Source organism: Apteryx rowi, unplaced genomic scaffold (genome assembly GCF_003343035.1).
Source record: "Apteryx rowi isolate R43461 unplaced genomic scaffold, aptRow1 scaffold_7, whole genome shotgun sequence".
Taxonomy (NCBI): Eukaryota; Metazoa; Chordata; class Aves; order Apterygiformes; family Apterygidae; genus Apteryx; species Apteryx rowi.
In genome coordinates this window covers 5,492,184-5,511,287 of record NW_020450982.1, presented here as the reverse complement: position 1 = coordinate 5,511,287, position 19,104 = coordinate 5,492,184, and the positions used below count along the sequence as shown (strand labels likewise).

At 59.2% G+C, this 19,104-nt stretch overlaps 3 protein-coding genes across 4 annotated transcripts in view; 1 reads left to right on the top strand and 2 right to left on the bottom strand.

Moving 5' to 3' along the window:
- HECTD3 (HECT domain E3 ubiquitin protein ligase 3) overlaps positions 1-360 on the bottom strand; it is a 15,890-nt gene extending 15,530 nt beyond the window's left edge. The window contains exon 1 of the mRNA XM_026086687.1: positions 1-360. This exon is cut by the window's left edge and continues 23 nt beyond it. Within this exon, the coding sequence (XP_025942472.1) occupies positions 1-242 (242 nt within the window). The 5' untranslated portion in view covers positions 243-360.
- A 471-nt stretch (positions 361-831) lies between these two features.
- On the top strand, positions 832-8,047 carry UROD (uroporphyrinogen decarboxylase). Of its 2 annotated transcripts, none has more exons than XM_026086686.1 (10): positions 832-897; positions 2,430-2,542; positions 2,634-2,713; positions 3,056-3,118; positions 3,215-3,412; positions 3,687-3,848; positions 3,988-4,125; positions 4,560-4,660; positions 4,928-4,994; positions 5,236-5,514. In XM_026086686.1, the coding sequence occupies exons 1-10, from the start codon at positions 875-877 to the stop codon at positions 5,398-5,400; spliced, it is 1,110 nt and encodes a 369-aa protein (XP_025942471.1). In that variant the 5' UTR covers positions 832-874; the 3' UTR covers positions 5,401-5,514. The 2 variants fall into 2 exon arrangements, with proteins under 2 accessions (XP_025942471.1, XP_025942470.1); XM_026086685.1 differs by lacking the exon at positions 832-897 and adding an exon at positions 1,850-1,974 and having other exon boundaries at positions 5,236-8,047.
- Positions 8,048-8,485: 438 nt separating this feature from the next.
- ZSWIM5 (zinc finger SWIM-type containing 5) overlaps positions 8,486-19,104 on the bottom strand; it is a 94,586-nt gene continuing 83,967 nt past the window's right edge. The window contains exons 8-15 of the mRNA XM_026086672.1: positions 18,230-18,376; positions 17,066-17,203; positions 16,285-16,545; positions 15,295-15,430; positions 12,903-13,060; positions 10,439-10,602; positions 10,019-10,100; positions 8,486-9,543 (exon numbers count right to left, since the gene is read on the bottom strand). Of these exons, the coding sequence (XP_025942457.1) occupies positions 8,681-9,543; positions 10,019-10,100; positions 10,439-10,602; positions 12,903-13,060; positions 15,295-15,430; positions 16,285-16,545; positions 17,066-17,203; positions 18,230-18,376 (1,949 nt within the window). The 3' untranslated portion in view covers positions 8,486-8,680. The remainder of the gene's footprint in view (positions 9,544-10,018; positions 10,101-10,438; positions 10,603-12,902; positions 13,061-15,294; positions 15,431-16,284; positions 16,546-17,065; positions 17,204-18,229; positions 18,377-19,104) is intronic.

The window sequence follows — 19,104 nt, the reverse complement described above, 5'->3', positions numbered from 1 at the left end:
GCCCGCGCCGCCCGCTTGCCGCCCCGCGCCGGCCCCGGGCTGTCCCAGACGCTGAGCAGGCTGCGGGCGGCGGCGGCGGCGGCGGCGGCGGCGGGGTCCTTGCAGATCTTGTACTGCACCTCCCGGGGCACGTAGCAGAGCGCGGCGGGCAGCGCCCGGGCGCGGCGGAAGCACTCGCTGCACTGCAGCAGGAACCGCAGCCGGCCCAGCACCTGGTGCGGCGCCTCCCCGCCCGCGCGCATCGCGCTCCCGCACCGGCCCGCGGCTCCCGGTGGCGGCGGCGGCCGAGCCCAGCACCGGAGCCCCCGGGGGTCACTACTCGCGGGTTTACGGCAAACCCCGCCCGCTGCCCAGGCAAGATGGCGGCGCCCGCGGGGCGGAGGCAGGGCAAGATGGCGGCGCCCGTGCCGCGCACGGAAGGGCCGGGAGCGGGGCAAGATGGCGGCGTACGGAGGGGGCAAGATGGCGGCGCCCATGCCGCGTACGGAGGGGCGGGACCACGACAAGATGGCGGCGCCCGCGGGGCGGAGGCAGGGCAAGATGGCGGCGCCCGTGCCGCGCACGGAAGGGCCGGGAGCGGGGCAAGATGGCGGCGTACGGAGGGGGCAAGATGGCGGCGCCCATGCCGCGTACGGAGGGGCGGGACCACGACAAGATGGCGGCGCCCGCGGGGCGGAGGCAGGGCAAGATGGCGGCGCCCGTGCCGCGCACGGAAGGGCCGGGAGCGGGGCAAGATGGCGGCGTACGGAGGGGGCAAGATGGCGGCGCCCATGCCGCGTACGGAGGGGCGGGACCACGACAAGATGGCGGCGCCCGCGGGGCGGGGCGGGGCGGGTCGAGACGGACCGGGGAGCGGGGAGCGGGACGCAGGAGGATGGAGGGCAGTGAGCGGCTCGTGTGAGTAGCCGGGGGCCCGCAGGGCGGCGGGCAGAGCCGCCCCCTCCGCCGTGCCGCACCGCGGCCCCCTCCGGTGTGGCGGGTGGGGGTGGACCGGGTCCGGCCGCCTCCCCTGGGCCCGCACTGCCACACCGGGGGCCCGCGCTGGGGACGCTGGTGTGGCACCGGTGTGGTACTGGAGTCCGTACTGGGGACACGGGTGCGAAACTGGGGACACTGGTGGGGCATTGGGCCCTCCCTTGGGGACACTGGTGTGGCCCTGGGGCTACTGGTGCGGCGCTGGGCCCTGCCTCGGGGATACTGGTGTGGCATGGGGGCCCTGCACTGGGGACACTGGTGTGGCTCTGGGGACGCTGGTGCTGCACTGCTCTGGCCCTGAGGACACTGGTCCCACACTGGGATGGGTCACTGGGGACACTGGTCCGCAGCCCCACGCCGTGTCGCAGTGGGACAGCGCTGGCCGGTCCCGTGCGGGGGGCCGGGGCTGCGCTGTGCTCGGGGACCCCGGCGGGGCCGGGACCCCCATGCCCGCTCCGTGCTGCCGGTCCGGCTGGGGCAGGCTGGGCTTCGGTCTGCGGGCGACAGCCCCGCCGGGAAGGAGTCGGGGACACCTGGCTGTCTAACGAAGCGGAGGCCGCTGCATAAGCGCAGGCTTGCCCTCTCCATAGCAGCACATGCACCGAGTTTGCCATGGCTCGCGGGGGCTCAGCCCCATGCCACCAACCCAGGCCTGTGTGGCCGAGATAGGGGTTGGGGAACGCCGAGCGTGCGCAGGGACACCTCGCGCCGGGGCCACCCAGGGTCCTGCTGGGCTCGAGTCTCTCTGAGCAGGAGCAACTGCTGCCCCTGATAACTTAATCTCGCAGGGCCCCGGACAAGGCACTGCCTGTCCCCAGGGAGGCCTCCGTGCTGGCCCTGTCCTCGGGCCCAGTAGGGCCAGATCTGGAGCGGGAAGAGGCCCCGGGTCATGTGCGCGGGAAAGTATTTGCCACAACGCTCCCAGCTGAGGAGATCGGCTGGGCAGCGAGGACAGGCTGCCAGCCCCGGTCCCGGCACCCAGGCTGGCACTGCCTYGGGGTGAGCCCCCAGGAGCCATGGATGAGCCATGCCCTGGATCAGCACTGTCCCGGGGGGCCCCGGAGATCTGGTAGGGCCCTACACGGCCCAGCGAGTGCTGCAGCCCCAGGGCTGTGGGGGTCTGGTGCCTGGGGACCAGCCTGGCTCTGCTCACCCCCTGGCCTGCCTGGCCACAAGCAGGGGAAAGCGCCGGTCTCCCTTCTCCGGGATCCCCTTCGCCCCTGGCAGCACCAAGGGGTCTCTTGTAGCCCCCCATCCTGCTGGGAAACTGAGGCAAAAAGCTGGTACTAGTGATGCCATTGCAAGAGACAGGGCAGCATGTTACTGGCTCCATGCAAGGCATCACCCTCCCAGCCTGTCCTGCCTGCTCAGTCTCCCTCTGCACCCCGGGTAAGGGGCACCTGGGTCCCTTTTCTCTCTGGTGACAGCCTGTCTCTGCTCCTTCCTGGCTGTAGCCCCAAGGGCTTCCCCAAGCTGAAGAATGACACATTCCTGCGAGCGGCCCGTGGCGAGGAGACGGAGTACACGCCGGTGTGGTGCATGCGGCAGGCAGGGCGCTACCTGCCTGGTGAGCAGATGAACGGATGCCAGTTGGGCAGCAGGGCAGAGCTGGTGCTGCCCTGCGTGCACCCTGTCATGCTCATGCCTGTCTCTTGCAGAGTTTCGAGAGACCCGGGCTGCACAGGATTTCTTCACCACCTGCCGGAGTCCCAAAGTGTGCTGTGAGCTGACGCTGCAGGTGAGCAGGCCCTTGGGGAGGTCTGTGTGTCCCCTCTCCTCTCCCAGATTGGGACAGGTTTTCTCCCTGTCCCTTAGGTCTGCCTCTTAGCCTGGGTGGCTGCAACTCCTAGGAAGTTGTGCAGCCCAAAGCCTAGCTCAGGGGCCCTTTGACAGTCACCAAGTGACCCGCTGGGAATGGGACAGGGTAGCATGGCCTGTACAACCACCTTTAACCAGGCAGATTCCAGACTTGCCTCGGGGACCCCATTGCCCAGGGTGGCTGTGTGCATGTCTGAGCCCTCTCTGGGGAGGGGGCCTGGGCCCCTCACTTACACTGCTTCTTCCCCTCTGCCATCTGCAGCCACTCAGACGATTCCCCTTGGATGCTGCTATTATCTTCTCCGACATCCTGGTGGTACCCCAGGTGAGTGCTGTGGCTGGCAGTGGGAAGCAGTGGCTGGGAAGGGGGCTGGTCCAGAACTGCCCCATTCCTGCTTCTTCCTCTCTCTCCCATCCCCAGGCATTAGGCATGGATGTTGTCATGGCACCTGGCAAAGGACCCACCTTCCCGGAGCCCCTGAAGGAGGTGGAGGATCTGCTGAAACTGCGGCAGAAGGTGGACGTGACCGCGGAGCTGGGTTACGTCTTCCAGGCCATCACACTGACACGGCACAGCCTGGAGGGCAAGGTGCCCCTCATCGGCTTCTCCGGGGCACCTGTAAGTGATGGGGCTCCAGGAGGTGGGATTTCCAGCTGGGCATGGTCTTCCCTCCTCCTTCCTCTGGGGTGATGCCATCCCCATCAGCCCCAGAGCTGCAAGGACTGGCTTCAGTAGTGTAGTTCATCCTGTGTAAGGCAGGGGGATGTTTGATGTGGGAGCAGCTGAGCCCCAGGCTCTGGGCTGCTCACAGGTCCTGCCTTCAGCACTGATCTCGTGACTGGTCCCTCACATCTTCCATCTCCCTCTTCACCTTCTCCTCTCCTTCCCGCAGTGGACGCTCATGTCCTACATGATTGAAGGTGGTGGCTCCACTACGATGGCCAAGGCCAAGAGCTGGCTCTATCGTCACCCCGACGCAAGCCACAGACTCCTGCGGCTGCTGGCGGATGTCATCACCGACTACCTGGTGGGGCAGGTGGCTGCTGGAGCGCAGGTGTGTCCCAGGGCCAAGTCCAGGCAGGAGGGCAGAGACTAGGGACAAGGAGCAGAGGGGATCCAGCAGCTGGGAGGAGAAGGAGGAGGGACTGGGGCACATGGTGGCCACGGCTCTCCCTGCCCCGCATCTCCGACAGGCGCTCCAACTGTTTGAATCCCATGCGGGGCACCTGGGCCCGGAGCAGTTCCAGGACTTCGCCCTGCCCTACATCCGAGACATCGCCCGGGGTGTGAAGAGTAAGCTGAAGGCTGAGGCGCTACCCCTAGTGCCCATGGTGAGTCCAGGGCTGCCCAGGGTAGTCCTGTTGCCTGGGGGCTCATGGGGAGGAGGAGGAGGAGCATGGCCCGTTCCCTGCCCCAGCAATGGGGAGGAAGGGGGTTAAGAACAGGCCAGAAACCAGCACAGAGGGTGTCTGGGAACTCCTTGCTGCACCCGTGAGCAGGGCCCTGTGCTGCCTTCCGAGTTCCAGAGCTGGTGTCTGCAGTCAGCCCCCACCAGCCCATCATGGGCGCTCAGCACTGCCACCCTACAGGCATTGCTCCCCCAACCTGCTACGGGAGCAACAGCATGACAACATCCCTCCTTGCAGCTCCTGGTGCCTCTTGCATCCTCCTGGGTATCCCCCGTTGTCCTCAGCATCCCCTGTGCCAGCCCATGGAGAGGGGCCTGGCCCAGAGCAGAGTCACTGCCCGTCTCCTCCCTCCTCAGATTATCTTTGCAAAGGACGCACACTATGCACTGGGGGACCTGGCCCGCGCTGGCTACGACGTGGTCGGTCTCGACTGGACTATCAGGCCACAGGAAGCTCGGTAAGAGTCTGGCACGGCACTCACATACCCACACTGCACCTCAGGCTGGGTGCCCCGGCCCCTTCCTCTGCCCTGAGCCATCACAGGCCTGGGGATTTCTGGCCCAGAGGTGGGGAGAGCCAGGCCCCAGCGCTATGTGGAGCTAACAGCAACCAGGAGCTGCACTGAGGTGTCCCGCATGCCCAACAGTGGGGGCTGGACCAGCATCCGGCTGCCCCTGCTCTCTGAGCCACATGCATCAACTCACCTGCTTCCTCTCCACTCCAGTGCACAGATAGGCAAAGACATCACCCTGCAAGGGAACCTGGACCCCTGCGCCCTCTACGCACCCAAGGTGAGCGATGGCTGTGACCAGCAACAGGGGCTAGCTTTGTCCTGGGTTAAAAAGCCTCCTTGCCTCAGTTTCCCCACCTGGACAGTCGGCTCCTGTCCCAGGAGGACTAAGCCTGTGCTACTGTGTGTGCCCTGCCCTATGGCATGGGGATCCAAGTACCCCAGGCTGGATGCGGACTAGTGGGGAACTGGGTACCCCAGGCTGGATGGGGCTGACACATGGTTTCCCACCATGCCTGCAGGAGAAGATTGGGGAGCTGGTGAAGAAGATGCTGGAGGGTTTCGGGACCCAACGCTACATCGCCAACCTGGGCCACGGCCTTTACCCTGACATGAGCCCCGAGCATGTGGGTGCCTTCGTGGAGGCTGTGCATGCTCACTCCCACCACATGAACAAGCACAGCTGAACCCTGGGGCTCGGGGCACAGGACTGTGGCTGAAGCATGGCCACCCCGAGCACTGCATGGTTGCAGGGCTCATTCCAGGTTGGGATGTAGCATTAAACCAGCACCTTCTCTGTGGCAGCCGTGTGGCTCTGGCTGGGGTGGGGATGGGGAATTGGCTGGCCCCAGAGGAGATGGGCTTTGCTGCCAGCCCAGCGGTGGGGTGTGTGGATGACAGGGAGCCCCTAAGCCCAGTCCTGTGGTTGGAATGGGGCACAAGGGGACTCCAGGGACCACCCCCACCCCCACCCCCAGTCTGTAAAGCAGTTTCTTGGGAGCCCTAACAGCCCTGAGGGCCTGGCACCAAGGCCCAGCCTTGGGTCTAGCCATTCCCCTCAGACCCTGGAGCAGGAATTGTGGTGGCTCCTTGGCCACAGGGAGGACACAGCCATCCCCTGGCCTCTCCTCTTGCCCTGGGAGAGGCTGTGGCAGGCAGCCAGCTGGTGAGGCAGAGTCTGGGCAGCTTTGGGGGTGGGGAGTGACTGCCAGGCCCTGGCCAAGGCTAGCTCTCCCTGCCAGGGCTGGGAAGTGTTGTGCCAGGCACTTGTGAGAGGGGATGTGAGCCCAGACCACAGCTCCAGGCACTAAGGATAGGCTCAGCCCAGCAAAGGGAGAAGAGTTGCCATGGGCCCTAGGGGCTTGGGGATCACATTCCACCTCTGCTKCAGGCTCAGTGTGACCACTGCTCAAGCTCTTGGTGGCCGTTTGGCATGGCCCTGCTGTGGCTCGGCTTTTCCACAGCCTCCCTCAGCAGTGCAACACTGACCCAGCAGTGCTGGGGTCTCCCAGTGCTGGTAGCAGACCCAGTGGGACTCACCTTGAAAACAGTCAGCTTGTGCTCACCAGCCATGTGGTAGGAGTCCTCCAGGTGCCAGCAACACCCTGCGCAAAGCCCCGCTGGCTGGGATGGAGGCAGAGCCTGCTTGCACTGGAGGGGGTGCAGATAGCATGGCCCTAGCACAACCATCACCTTCCCCAGCTCCCTGCCCAGACTTTCTTTGGGACCATCCCATCAGACCTTGAAATTCCTCCCACAAACCCATCCCCTCCTCAGGGGACCCAATTCTGCTTGGGGCTCAACATGCCCCAGAGCAAGCACCCTGGGGTGCTGGTAGCACCCAGAAGCCCTGGGATATGACACTGTGCCATCCCCAATTCCCCCAAACCCCACACCACAGCCCACTCACTGCGGTCAGAGCTGGCTGTAGGATCGATCAAGATGAGGCCACTGCTTGCTCCAACGCTGCTCCAGCCGGCRTGGCCAGGGCAGTCTTTGCCACCAGGTTGGACTGGGACTCGCTAATGCCGAGCGCACTTGGGAATCGCACCCCAGGGCGACCAAGGTGTCTCGCTGCTCTCTGCCCCTCCGCAAGGCAAGGGAGTCAGGATGCCCCGGAGAGCCAGGACGCCTTGGAGAGCAGCCTCACCTCATCCTCCGTGGCACCTGCCCTCCTTGGATCGCACGTGCTGCMCGTGCTGCGCAGCACACGTGGAAACCCCTCTGGCTTCGGATAAAGGCAGTAGAGATACACGCGGTAACGTTCATCCCTTTTATTATTAAACATCAGATGAAGAGGTCGCACACACACATACACGCACGCACGCAAAAAAAAAAGGAGAGAAACAGACTGGTTGAAGAATGCTATTTCGGTGGCGACAGATACCGAGTACAATTGGTTTCCTGGCCGGAGCGCGGACACAAGTCACTTTCCAAAAAATAAAAGTCAAACCAGACAGTAGATAACTAGCCCACGTTCGCTAACTACAAGTCACTGTCCAGACTGGCCCCGGCCCCCCAGCCCTCCCGACCCTTCAGAAAGAAAATGAAACAAAACCTAAGAGCCGCCAGCCTGGGGCCGAAGAGAGAGTCCGTCCCTGCGCAGGGCTCGCCCTCCAGCCAGGCGAGAGCTTGGCCCCGGCTGCTCGCGGTGAAGCCGGGGAAGAGCCGAGCGCCCGCTGCACRCACATCCCCACGTTGGCCGCAGCTTGGAAACGGAGAGGAAAGTAAAAATGCCCCAAGGGGGCCGCATTGCTGCCCCTGCCCCCTTCTCCCTCCCCCTAAGAAAGGCACCCCTTGTGCACGCACTCCCATGCACCTCGCACACTCACACACGTGCGCCCACGGAGGGAAGGCTAAAAACTGGGCTATGTACAAGATGGGCTCACGCTGCTCCCGCACCTGCCGCGCCGTCCTTCGCCGCTCGGTCCGGCCCTCGGCACCGCCACGCAGACCGCGGGCAGAGCCCGCTGGAGGCGAAGGGCCTGCTGCGAGGCCAGCGTCCGTGCGTGTCCTAGCAAGTGCCGCCCAAGTCCGTTCCTTCGCTGTCCTCAAGTGCTGGCCTGACGCTCCTCTGTCCGTCTGTCCGCCCGTCCGTCTGTCCCAGGGCCACGAGTCGAGCGGACGTTTGCCTCCCCCCACACCCTTCTTGCTGCCGCCGATGCCATGGAAACCTGAGAAATGTTCGCGTGCCTTCTCCTCTTTTTGTTTGTGGTTTTGTTGGTTTTTTAAATAATAGTTAATAATAATAATAATAATAGCAATAATAAAAATAATCACCCCAGCCCACGACAATTTCAAGTATCCCCAAATAAAAGACAGAATTATAAATAATTATAACTTTACAATTTAATAATTGACACATATACTATAGTATTTACAGTATCATAAATGCTTTTTTGTGTTACTTTTAGTAAGCAATCCCTGAGAACAGTTACTTTAACTTGTTTTTATTGAAGTATCTTCACAAATAGAGGAGTTTGCATGTCTCGGGCGGGCGGGAGAAGCACTCTGCAAAGCCATCGCTTTTGGTGACGCATGAGGTTCTAGTGTTGCGGGTTTCTTTGCTCGCTCTTTCTTTCCTTTTTTTTTTCCCCATGTAATTTTTAAGATTTTTGCACTTTGCAACCTTCRGATCCCTCCAGCGACCGCTTCCTTCAGGAAAGAGGTATTAGATTTCCAGGTTAGCTTTTGGTATTGGCAAGGGAGGGCAAGGGCTGAGCAAACCATCCTTTCCTGTGGTTGCCTTTTGGTTTGTGCCCAAAGAATCTCTGGATCCTCTCAGCGTGTGAAATGGTTAAATCCAAGAAAGAAAAAAAAAGAAAGAAAATAAAAAAGAAACAGAAGAACAGAACAGAGCAGCCTCTGCCGATTGGGGGAAGGTGTTCTCCGCTTTCGTTCCTTCTTCTTTCCCGTGTCCCCGTGCCGCGGCCACACCCTGCCAGTGACAGTGGCAGCGGCCGGGGCTCACCCAAACCGTTCCCGCACCAGCAGCATCAGTTTTTTCTTGCCTTTGTAGATTTGTTTGAGATTGTCAATGAACTGGGCGAACTGTATGTGCCCGTCCTGCGCCAGGAGGAAGGTCTCCCTGGCCTTGCTGAGGAACTCGATGAACTCCCCATAGTGCCGCGGGCTGATGTGGGTGAGCCGGGAGTGTGTGGTGTTGATGTAGGCGCTTATCGTCGCGTCCAGCAGCTGCCGCAGGGGCGCTTTGTCGGTCGACATCAGCTTCCCCGAGTTCCTGCGGCCGGGGATGCCGGCCAGGCCTGGGGCCGTCATGGTGCAGCGGCGAAGGATGTCCGAGAGCACCGTGGCACAGTGCACACTCTTCACCACCAGTGGGATGATGGCCGCCAGCTCGTTTTTGCCCAGAGAGTGGCTCAAGGCGCAAGCCCAGAGCACATCGTTGATGGCCGGGTGCGTGTCCTGGTTGTAGGCCAGGTTGAGATGAGTCATAGCCAGCGAGGCCAGTTTGAATGCCCGGAGTGGGTAGCCCCGGTGCTCCATATAGCGGGCAATGGTGAAGAGCTGGGTGTAGGTCATGCCAGTGGAGGCAGCATCAATGACGATCTGGTAGGCTGTCTCAAAGGCGATGTGGTCCTTCTCGCAGAGCGTCAGGGCGGACAGGGCGCAGTTCTGGGGGTCCTTCATGGCGCACTGCAGCGCCAGGGTGCGGGCGCAGCTGGCCAGCTCCTCCCGCTGTGGGTAGTCCAGGCTCAGGCGCAGGATGGTGTTGTGGGACATCACTGTGGCAGCCACAATGCTGGTGGCTTCCGTGGGGGTGAACAGCGAGTACCAGCTCTGCAGGATGCTCACCAGGGCCCTCACTCCTGCAAGAGACACAGGGGTCACGGCAAAGCCCCGGAGCCCGGCTTGGATTATGGGGCTCCTCTTGTATCTCCGGACATCCGGAGCCACCCCGGACCCACAGCCAAGGAAAAGCMAGTCCACAGCAGTGCTGGAGCCATGGCCTCTGCTACAACAGAGACGGGTCTGGAGGAGGGCATACAGGGATGCCACCCTGCACTCCCATGGCACAGGGTACAGCAAACACCTCCAGCCTGGCCCAGGTTGGGGGGACCTGTCCCAGTCCCAAATCCACCCTTCACTACAGCCCTAGTCCTGCCAGCTGATACTCTGGGGGAGCACTGAGTTGCCCAAGAAGAAAGAAAGGGTAGACCCAGGAGACCTCCAGCTCCCTGGCCCAAGGCTATAAACTGCTCCTGGGATCTCCATGCCCACCTTGTTCCCACCGCATGCAGGACAGTTCCCCACTGGCGGAGCGAGGTGCTGAGGTAGACTCACCCACTTCTGTTGCACATGTCACCAGCCACCTCACCATCTCCCGCCGCCGCCAGTTGAGGGTGGACAAAGTCATGCGCATCACCTGCAAGGCAAACCCAAGGGTGACCAGCCACCCCAGTGGACCACCCAAGGTCACCCAGGACCACAGTGCTCTCGCAAAGATCCCCACAGCCCTGATGGCTCTCGGCTCCCTGCCAAGGCTTTCGGGCGCTGCCTCACCTCCACCCAAACTGCAGCAGGCACACAGACCTCCTGGGGCTGAGCTGCCCCACGCAAAGCCATACAACAATGAGTTTACTCCTTCCATGAAAGTTCTAGGTGACCTGGGGGACCTCCTGCTCAGTGGAAGAGCCCCCCTGGGGCCATTCCTGCAGCGAGGGGGGCAGAAGGGCTGCAGGCATCCCCAGCGCATTCCCATACCTGAAGCCCCAGCTCCAGCGCCACGTTGAGCAGCGTCGTGTCAGAGTTGCTGTCAGCCGGTGTGGCAATCTTGAATGCATCCTGGGCCAGCTTGAAGATCAAGGAGGAGGAGTGGATGTTCTTCTGGATGGCCTCCAGCACTGTGCGTAAGCGCAGCATGTCCCCTGGGCGCACGCAAGGATGGTCAGATGGCTCAGCCTGCCTCCCCCTCATCCCYAGACCCCATCCCCTGCCTGTACCATGCAGTGAACCAGCCCTTCAGCAAGGTCAGTCTGTGTCCCTGCAGCCATGGAGGCACCTCCAGCAGCACATGCAGAGGGATGCACAGGCATGCAGGATGAGGTCCTGCAGTCTGACAGCAAAACAGGATGTCTGTCCCTTTTTGTCCCCGCAGGACAGTCCTGTGGCCAGGGGATTAGTACATTTGCTGATGAAGTGCCAATGTCGGGCTCCTCTCAGAGGAATGAGGAGCAGCTCAGGCCACAGACCTCCAGGACCTGCTCTAATCTCTCCTCCATGAGTCCTCTGAGACAACACAGCCTATGAAGCAGCATCCATCCTCACCAATGAAGCAGCATCCATCCTCACTCAAAGTGAGGATAAACCCACCAAGAGGATAAAAAACCCCAAAAGACACCAGACACTTTCCAATACATCAGCATCAAACAGGAACCCCCTCTGCCCTCACAGAGGCTCAGTCCCCTGGTAACAACTCGCTCTGCTGTATCGCGTGGGACGTGCTGCCTGTTCATGCCTGTGCCGGCTGTAGCACCATGATGCTCTGCAGGAAACCACCTCGCTGCCCAGTGTTCCCGCTAGAAACCACCTGCAGTTTTTTGCCACAACACTTCTGATCCCTACAACACGCAGCAAGATGGTATAAGCCTCCTCACTCTGTGTCCTTAGAAAAACCACAGCAATGCTGGATTTCCAGCTGGGGAGAGACAGCTTGAACCTCCTCCATTCATTCTGGCCATCAGTTTCAGCCCAAACTGCAAAATCCAGGGCCCACTGCCCCCCTTACGCACTCTCCTATGTAACAGCATCTCCTGCCTCAGACATAGCACTGAGCTAGGAAGAGCGGCAGTGCAGCCCCCCAGCTGCAAACAGAGAAAACTGAGACCTGGATCGGCCTCCTGCCTGCTCCTTGGATAGTCCCAGGGCAGATGTCTCCAGTCAAGCATGTTCCCAAGGGCTCTGACCTCTGGTTTATTCCATCTACCCTGGGCTCTAGTCTGATGGCTGTAAAACAGACTTCTCCCAGCAAAGTATGGCTTTGGGGAGATGCCCAGTGCTAAATGGCTGYGGAAAGGTCAGTCTTTGTTTAGGAACGTCAGAAAAAAAGCTGTTTGCCACACACATACTGTTTTGTGCAGTGATGCCTTCCCACTGCAAAGGCCTGGCCAGGACTACCCAGATTCGCCGCTTTACTGGACCCGAGACATCTGAGACGGAGCCTTACTCCCACAGTCATAAACTGAGCAGCTGAACTTCAAGTAAAGAAAACCAAATAATGCACAGCAATACAGCAAACCTAGAGCTGCACCTGGGCACACAGACAGCTCGGATGACTAATAGCTAAAAATACCTCCTGCCACGCACAGCAGCCGTTTGCACCATCACCAAATTCCAAGTCTCCCTAAAATGGCTAAYGGGGGCGCGGGTGAGAAACGCTGTGAAGACACGGGATCGCACCGGGAAATGCTGCGGTGAGAGAACAGCCAGGGAACAGCACTGTCGGAAAAAGCAGATTTAATCTAATGGCCCTATACCCCCAGCATAAAACTCATCCCCATAAAGGGCTGGCAGGGAGAAGAAACTAAGGATAAACCACTTCTGTCCAGGCACCAGCTCTCCATCGGGTCCCCACAATTTGGGGAAAGGACACAGCCAGCCCCAGAAAAGCAGCAAGATGAAGAAGGGCAGGAAGGAGCGAACGGGTGCTGCAAAGCCAGCAAGGCTGGAGCTTTCTGGAGGCGCCCACGGATGCTGTGCTGGACGGCGAGCCAGCCATAAGCGCTCAGCTCGCCAGCCCATGCTGGGTACAAAGCGTTCGCCAGCCTGGCAGGTTTGCCACCAGAAGGTAGTGGGGTTGGTTTCTGCACAAATGGAAGTTTAATGAAAAGCCTCTGCTAGCCTCCATCATCATGCCTAGGCAGGAAATGAAGAGGCCCAAGAGACCAGCAAGGAGGTGTTGCACAAGTCGCCTGCAGCTGGGACCCCAGTGTCCCGCACAAGACATCCGTTTCCTATCACCAGCCCTGCCGAAAGCCACCTGCAGCGTGCTGAGCCAGGGAGTCTTCTCCTTTCTGCAGCCTGAGCAAAAGATCACTGTGGTGCAGGACAAAACCAACCAGGCAGGACAAGCGACTGCAAACTAAACCATGGCGCGAACCTGCAGCATGTCCAACTCCCCCAGACCTCCCTGGCCCCCCAGCTCCTCCGGCGCTGGCCCCACACCAACCTTTGGCTGCCGTGAGCATGGTGGAGGCCAGCTCGCACTGCTGCGACTCCAGGTGCCCCAGGGTGAACCAACGTGGGTATCTGCTGGGGACCACCGAGACCAGGTGGTGGGGGTGCGTCACGTCGCCTGACGGTGCCGTGGTCTCCAGCACGGGCAGCCTAAAAGGGCAGTGGGAGGAGGCAACATCAGAGCCCCAGCATTGCCCCCTCGCCCCCGCAGCACTGGCGCGGCGAGGAAGGGGCTGCTCACAGGCAGCCGCCCACGGCGATGCCTTTGAAAGCGTCCTGCTGCTGTGCACGTGTGGGGGCTCCCCAGGCTGTGTGCACAACACATGGGCACGGGGATCAAGCTCAGACCTACTTGAAAGGGAGAGAATGATCCGTGAAATGATTTATAAACTTGTAAGGAAAAACACAAGCCTCAGAGAAAAAAAAAAGAAAAGAAAATAAAGAAAGAAAGAAGCCCTCCTCCCTCTGCACTCCTTTTATGTCAAAGCGTGCAGCAGAACTCCTGGCTTTATCATCTGGTTCTTCTTAAAATGTCCAGTCATGATCAGAAGCAACAGCACATTTCCCCAGGGCCTCTGCAGCGGTTTTGGGTTACCTGCTGGTGTGGTGATATGCAAAAGCCTGAAAAACTCAGGGGAAAAGGAAGCCTCAGAAAGGGGAGCGGAGGTCTCACTTCGCTAGCCACAGCAATAYAACCATGTCAGCTCTTAAACATCCCTGTTTCCTGACATGAGTGTCACCAGCTCGACAGCCAGCCAAGGCTTGCAGAAGGGAAATTGTCTCCCTGGTCACTGAGGGTCAGCTAGTCTCTGCTTTCCCTGTTTGCAGGCTTGGGGCACCCACCCGAGAGCAAAGACCCAACCTTGCCACCCAGATCAGAGGCCCCCTGACCTAGGAGGTCCTGGCTGGGCGTAGGGCCCCACACAGACACACATGACGAGGGAACAACGTGATACTCATCCCCTCCGCCACTGCGGAGAATGGTATATCTTGCCCATCTGCAGCACGAGGCAGAGACCAAGCCCTGGCAGGACAAACCCTGCCTCCAGCTGGGTTGACTCCGTGGGACCCGGGGGGCTGTAGCTGCCCTGCTCCCAGGGCACTGGGTGCCATTCCTGCTCGGCAGCCACGGGTGACCCCCTCTGCTCCCTGGGGTCCCCCTTGCACAGACCAGCCCATGTGTCCTTAGGTCTGGCTGGGCATGGTGGCCCCAAGCACTGCAGAGCACCGTGGTTGCTCTTTTGGTCTGGCTGCCTCCTAAACAGCTCTTCCCAAGGCAGGGGGATTTCAAAATTTCCCTCGGAGTTGGGGAGAGAAGGCCCAACACGGTTCACCAGGGAAATGCCGTAAGAAAGGTGATGTTCTAGGCTGGGACTTTTCATGGTGTCGGGGGGACAGGGCACCAGGCCGCTCTGGGGTTTCCTGTCCTTCAGGCATCAACTCGTTTGGGAATTTCCAGCCTTTGCAAGAGCAGCTTCCCCATTGATGCACGGAGGGAGGGACCTGTAGCCCTGAGTGTGGAGCCCTGTCCCACTCTGCTGGGGCCCCACCGTGCCCACAGCTGGGACGCTACGGGAAGGGGTACCGCAGCCCGGCAGGATGCTCCTGAAACATCCCAGGGAAGGGCATGGGCCAAGACAAGCCCATCCAGCCCCTGCCAAAATTGCAGTATATGGGTATGTCCAAGTGTGTCACACGCCAGGGAGGGAGATGGGGCAGCTCTCAGCATCAGCCCCATCCCCACAAGCAAAGCTGAGGGGAACCAGGACAGACTCCCCTCTGGTCCCAGAGACAGAGCCAGGCTTTAATGGACAACAGAGCAAGGCTGTGCTCTCTGCCCGGCTCTGCAACATCCTGGAGCTTGGGGCAAATCATCTGCCCATCTGTGCCACTCCGCCTGCCAAGCAGGATAACAACCCTTCCTGCAGGCAGGGGGGCCGCAGGGCCCCCGAGGCTTTGCAGACAGAAGGCAGATGACAGGATAGTGCGTGCCTGGGACCTGCACTGGCAGAGGATGCCTGTCACCAGGACAGCCAGATGGTGGTCCAACCTTGGGTGAGCTAGTGCRAAGGGCTGGGCGGAGGGCTGGACTCACTGCCGAATGGACACAGCGGCAGTGCAAGGCTGGATGTGACCAGCAGACATCAGTCAGCCCATGCAAACACCTTTGGAATTGAAAATTTGGGGCTTGAAAACCAGGAGTCACCCAAACAGGGAGAAGGCACACTGCTGCCTGGCACCAGGACGTGCAGTGCAGGATCCCAAGTCTTAGGCCTGCCTCTGCTCCCATCCTTGCTCTGATATTGGAGAGAGTCCCGGCTTCCCAGTGAAGCAGAGCAGAAAGGAAAAACAGCAGGCAGAGACAGAATAAAACATGCACCAACCTCATGGCCCGCAAAGCCAGCTTGTATGCCAGATCTGCATCGTGGGGCAGCAGGGCGGAGAACAGGTATTTGGCAAAGGTGTGCATGGGGACACTCTCACGATGGATCACTTCTCCTAAGCCGCTGAAGGGACCACCTAGGCAGAAGTAGAGCCTGTCAGCCATCAGCACAGCAGGAACTCTCTCTGGGGTTAGCACCCCAGATCTGCTCAACAGCTCCCTGGTGCATTAGTTAAGTTGGATCCAGGGCAAATGGCTGCTTGCTTGTTTTGTAAAAACCCTTTCAGGTCAAAATTCCTCTGAAGCTCAGGTCACATGCACCCTCCTCCATAACACCTTTGAGGCAGTTTTGCTCCAGAGATGTCAGCAAACACTTGCTTTGCCAGATCGTGGCACTGGGGCAGAGCAGCCATCCTACAGACTCAGCGCCATGTGCACAGAGGAAGAAGCCAGGATCAGGTCAAAGAGCCATAAACACTGGAAAGAGCACCCCAGAGATGTTGCAACACCCAGCTGAGACACAGGAGCTGGCTAGATGCACACTAGTGGTCCAGAGAAACAGCAGAGTTTCCCTCAAATCACCACTGCGAGCATCCCCCTTAACCCCCTTTTCTTCACAAACAAGATGCACTGGCAGTTGGATACAGCTTCTTGGCTTGGGTCAGTGATTCCCAGAGATGCGCCAACCCACGGCTGCCTGGATGCCTCCAGGCTCATAACCCAAACAGACAAGAGCACAACATGATGGGAGCAAAAGGCAACAGATGCCTAACCCAAAACATGAGAAATGTGCAGCTGAGCAGCATCACCAGAGGAGAAAGTATGTAAAAACCTTGATGCTCAGGGTGTTGGTGGTGGCACAGCACCTCATGTAATGCTCTGCAGTGCAACGCAACATGCATCAGCCCCTCCAAGGGCTGGCCCCACGCATGGACAAGCCCCACCAGCATAGCCCCCTCCACCCAGCCACCCCCCAATGCCAAACCCCCACCTTCCAGCAGCAGGATGCACTGCTTCCGCAGGGTCTGCACCAGCACTGGGTCCAGCTCCAGGTCCTGCAGCCGAGCTATGATCTGCTCCTCGTTGCGACACACCTTGTCCTGGGCATAGAGGCCTTCAGGCATCACCCTCTGCTGACCCATCCCCATCAGCGCCACCTCTAAGGCCAGGGACAGGTAGGACTCGGCGCTGTCTTGGCTGCCGGTGGCCACGGGCACATGTTGGTACGCCGGGGGTTTGGAGTCCCCTGTGTCTGGAAGAAGGGGGAGAGATGCTGCAGGATTAGAGCAGCCTTCCCAGGTGGAAGATCCTCTGAAATTCAAAAGCAAGAACCATGCTTCCCTTGCTGCCTGCCAGAGATAAAGGGATATCCTGACTGATGGATAAAAGCTCCTGGGCAAGGATCTGGGGCTTCACCCTCCTCCTTGCTCTTACCAGGAGACCAGGGAGATCTGAGCCAAGGGTGACCTGAGCCAAGGGTCGCAGGGCAACAGTTAAAACCAGAACTTTCCCATGGGCTGGCATGACCTGGCCCAGCTCTGCTATGCAGCTACGCTGCTCTGTTCTGGCTGCAAACCCTGAGGCCAGTCAAACCCAAGGCACCACCTCCCTCCCTCTGCACTGCAGCATTGTCCTGGCTGCTCCTGCAAAGGGGGAGAGAGGGGAGATCTGGAGCCCAGGAGTCCTGAGCCCAAGAGCTACAGCCAGGACCTGCCTGCTGGGCACATTTCAACTGGAGCCACATGGAAGAGAGTGAGGAGGAGCCTCGATACCTGAAATTTCAAGGCAATTTTCCTCTTCTAACCTACAGGCTTCAGTCAGTGTGAGAAAGAGGCAGCCAATGGGGTTCAGAGGGTGGCCTACCCAGCCCTCCAAGTTGGTGATGGTTGTTGCCCCTCGCTGCAGCAGCTCTGCAGAAAAGAAACAAAACAAAATTAGAAGTGAGGAATTTAAAGACAGTTTCTGCACTCAGAAAGGTCTCTGAGACCAGAGGCCTTTCCTTACCCCAGTGGCTTAGGACAAGGGGACCTCCAGAGACTAGGGGCCAACTCTGGCACATTAGTTGGAGAGGATGACAAGCAGTTCAGCTGCCACACAGGCTGCTGCAGGCAAGAAAGGGAGCAGGCACYCAACAAAACAGGTGTCCCTAAGCTGGTGGGAATCTGGTCAAGGGCCATGGAAGATGCAGCTGCTTGTTCTTTGCTCTAGGTGGACACAAGGGAAGAGAAATGGTGAATGCATTGCAGAGCCCAAGACAGGGTCTGTAAAGTAAGACCTGCACCTTATGTACTCATTTGCAATGGTAGCCTGAGTATGTTTTGAAAACACAAGTAGAAATCTCTCTGGAGGGAACAAAGACCCTCAGTGAGTTTTATAAGCTCCATCTTTTGATGACCTCCAGCTGGCTGAGCTAGCAAGGCCCCGAGGAGCTACCCCCCATCAGCTGCATCGTAGTAGCTGACCCCAGCTCTCTGCCAACTGCAATTGCAAAATAAAAAATGCTGCTCTTGTCTCCCGGTACATTTTACTCTGCAACTGCGAAGTCGAGGTAGCACATGCAGCCAGTTACTGCAGCTCCACTGACAAGTAGCTTCTCTTTAACACAGGCACCACCTGCAATCACCTGCACAACCCTTATGCACAAGCACACATGGCAACAGCGGGAACACAAACAGCCCCTCTCAAGCAGCCCAGAGACCTCATGTGTTACTGGGAACCTCTCTGTCCTGAACATGTGGGTGCCAACATGGTTTGGCTCAATCACRTGCATCAATTTGTCCTTCTGGGGTGCGAGCAGTCCCCTACAGTGCTGCCCACCATAAACCTCTGCTGCTCTGGGGCAGCACCACTGTCCAGGGTGGAGAGGACCTTCTCAAGCAACTGTGACACCACCAGCCAGACCCGGTGGGATCCTTCTGCGATAGCCCTGATCATACCTTTCTTCTGATGCTTATATATTTCCAGCTGCCTTTGCTGCTGCAGTCGGAGGGTGTTGATTATGGCAACAGTCAGTCGGAGAGCTTCCCTGGGATACCCGTGGGAGCGCAGGGCATCCACCCGAGCACAGGCTGTCGGGACGTGCTCTGGAAGGCAAGGTCAAACATGGGCACAGCTGAGCCAGAGAAGCACAGAAACCCCTGGGATGTTACTGATGGGGGAAAGAACCTGACAGCATCAGGTTTCTGGGCATTTTCTTCTGTTATCTTCCCCACGCCCCACCTAAACTCCTGCTCCTGTTTAAAGTCATTCAGCTCTCACCGCTCGTGGCAGGGATGCTTCCCAGGAATACTGATGGGACTCCCATCATGTTCAACCTGTGGCAGCCGTTGCAGTACCTAAACCCTGACCTCCACAAACCTTGTCTAGTCTATTGGAAGCATTTTCAGTGTGCCACTGCTGTAACACCATAGCTCCAAACACAGGCTGTTATAACCCTGCCTCTTATTGCTCCTAAAATCTGCCTATTTTACAGTCTCTTTCATTGGTGCTCATCCAACCACCTCTCTCCATCTCCTCCAACAACTCTCTGCTCTCATTACACAGGAGATATATGGGATAAGGCAGTGTGCCTTCTGCACCATGCTGGGGGAACCGGCAGATTTGGGATGACATTTTGAACAGCTTCCTTGATGCCTCCATGGAGCGCGTTCTGCAGAAACTGTGTCTCTTCCACATTTCTCCTACCTGGTGTTTTATTATTAGGAACAGTTGCATGAAACCCCCCCAAGACTCACAGTTGCTTAGAAATTCATCTGCTCCTGCTGCTCGTTGCTCACCTGAAATCACAAGCAACTGTGGAGAGGATTATGAC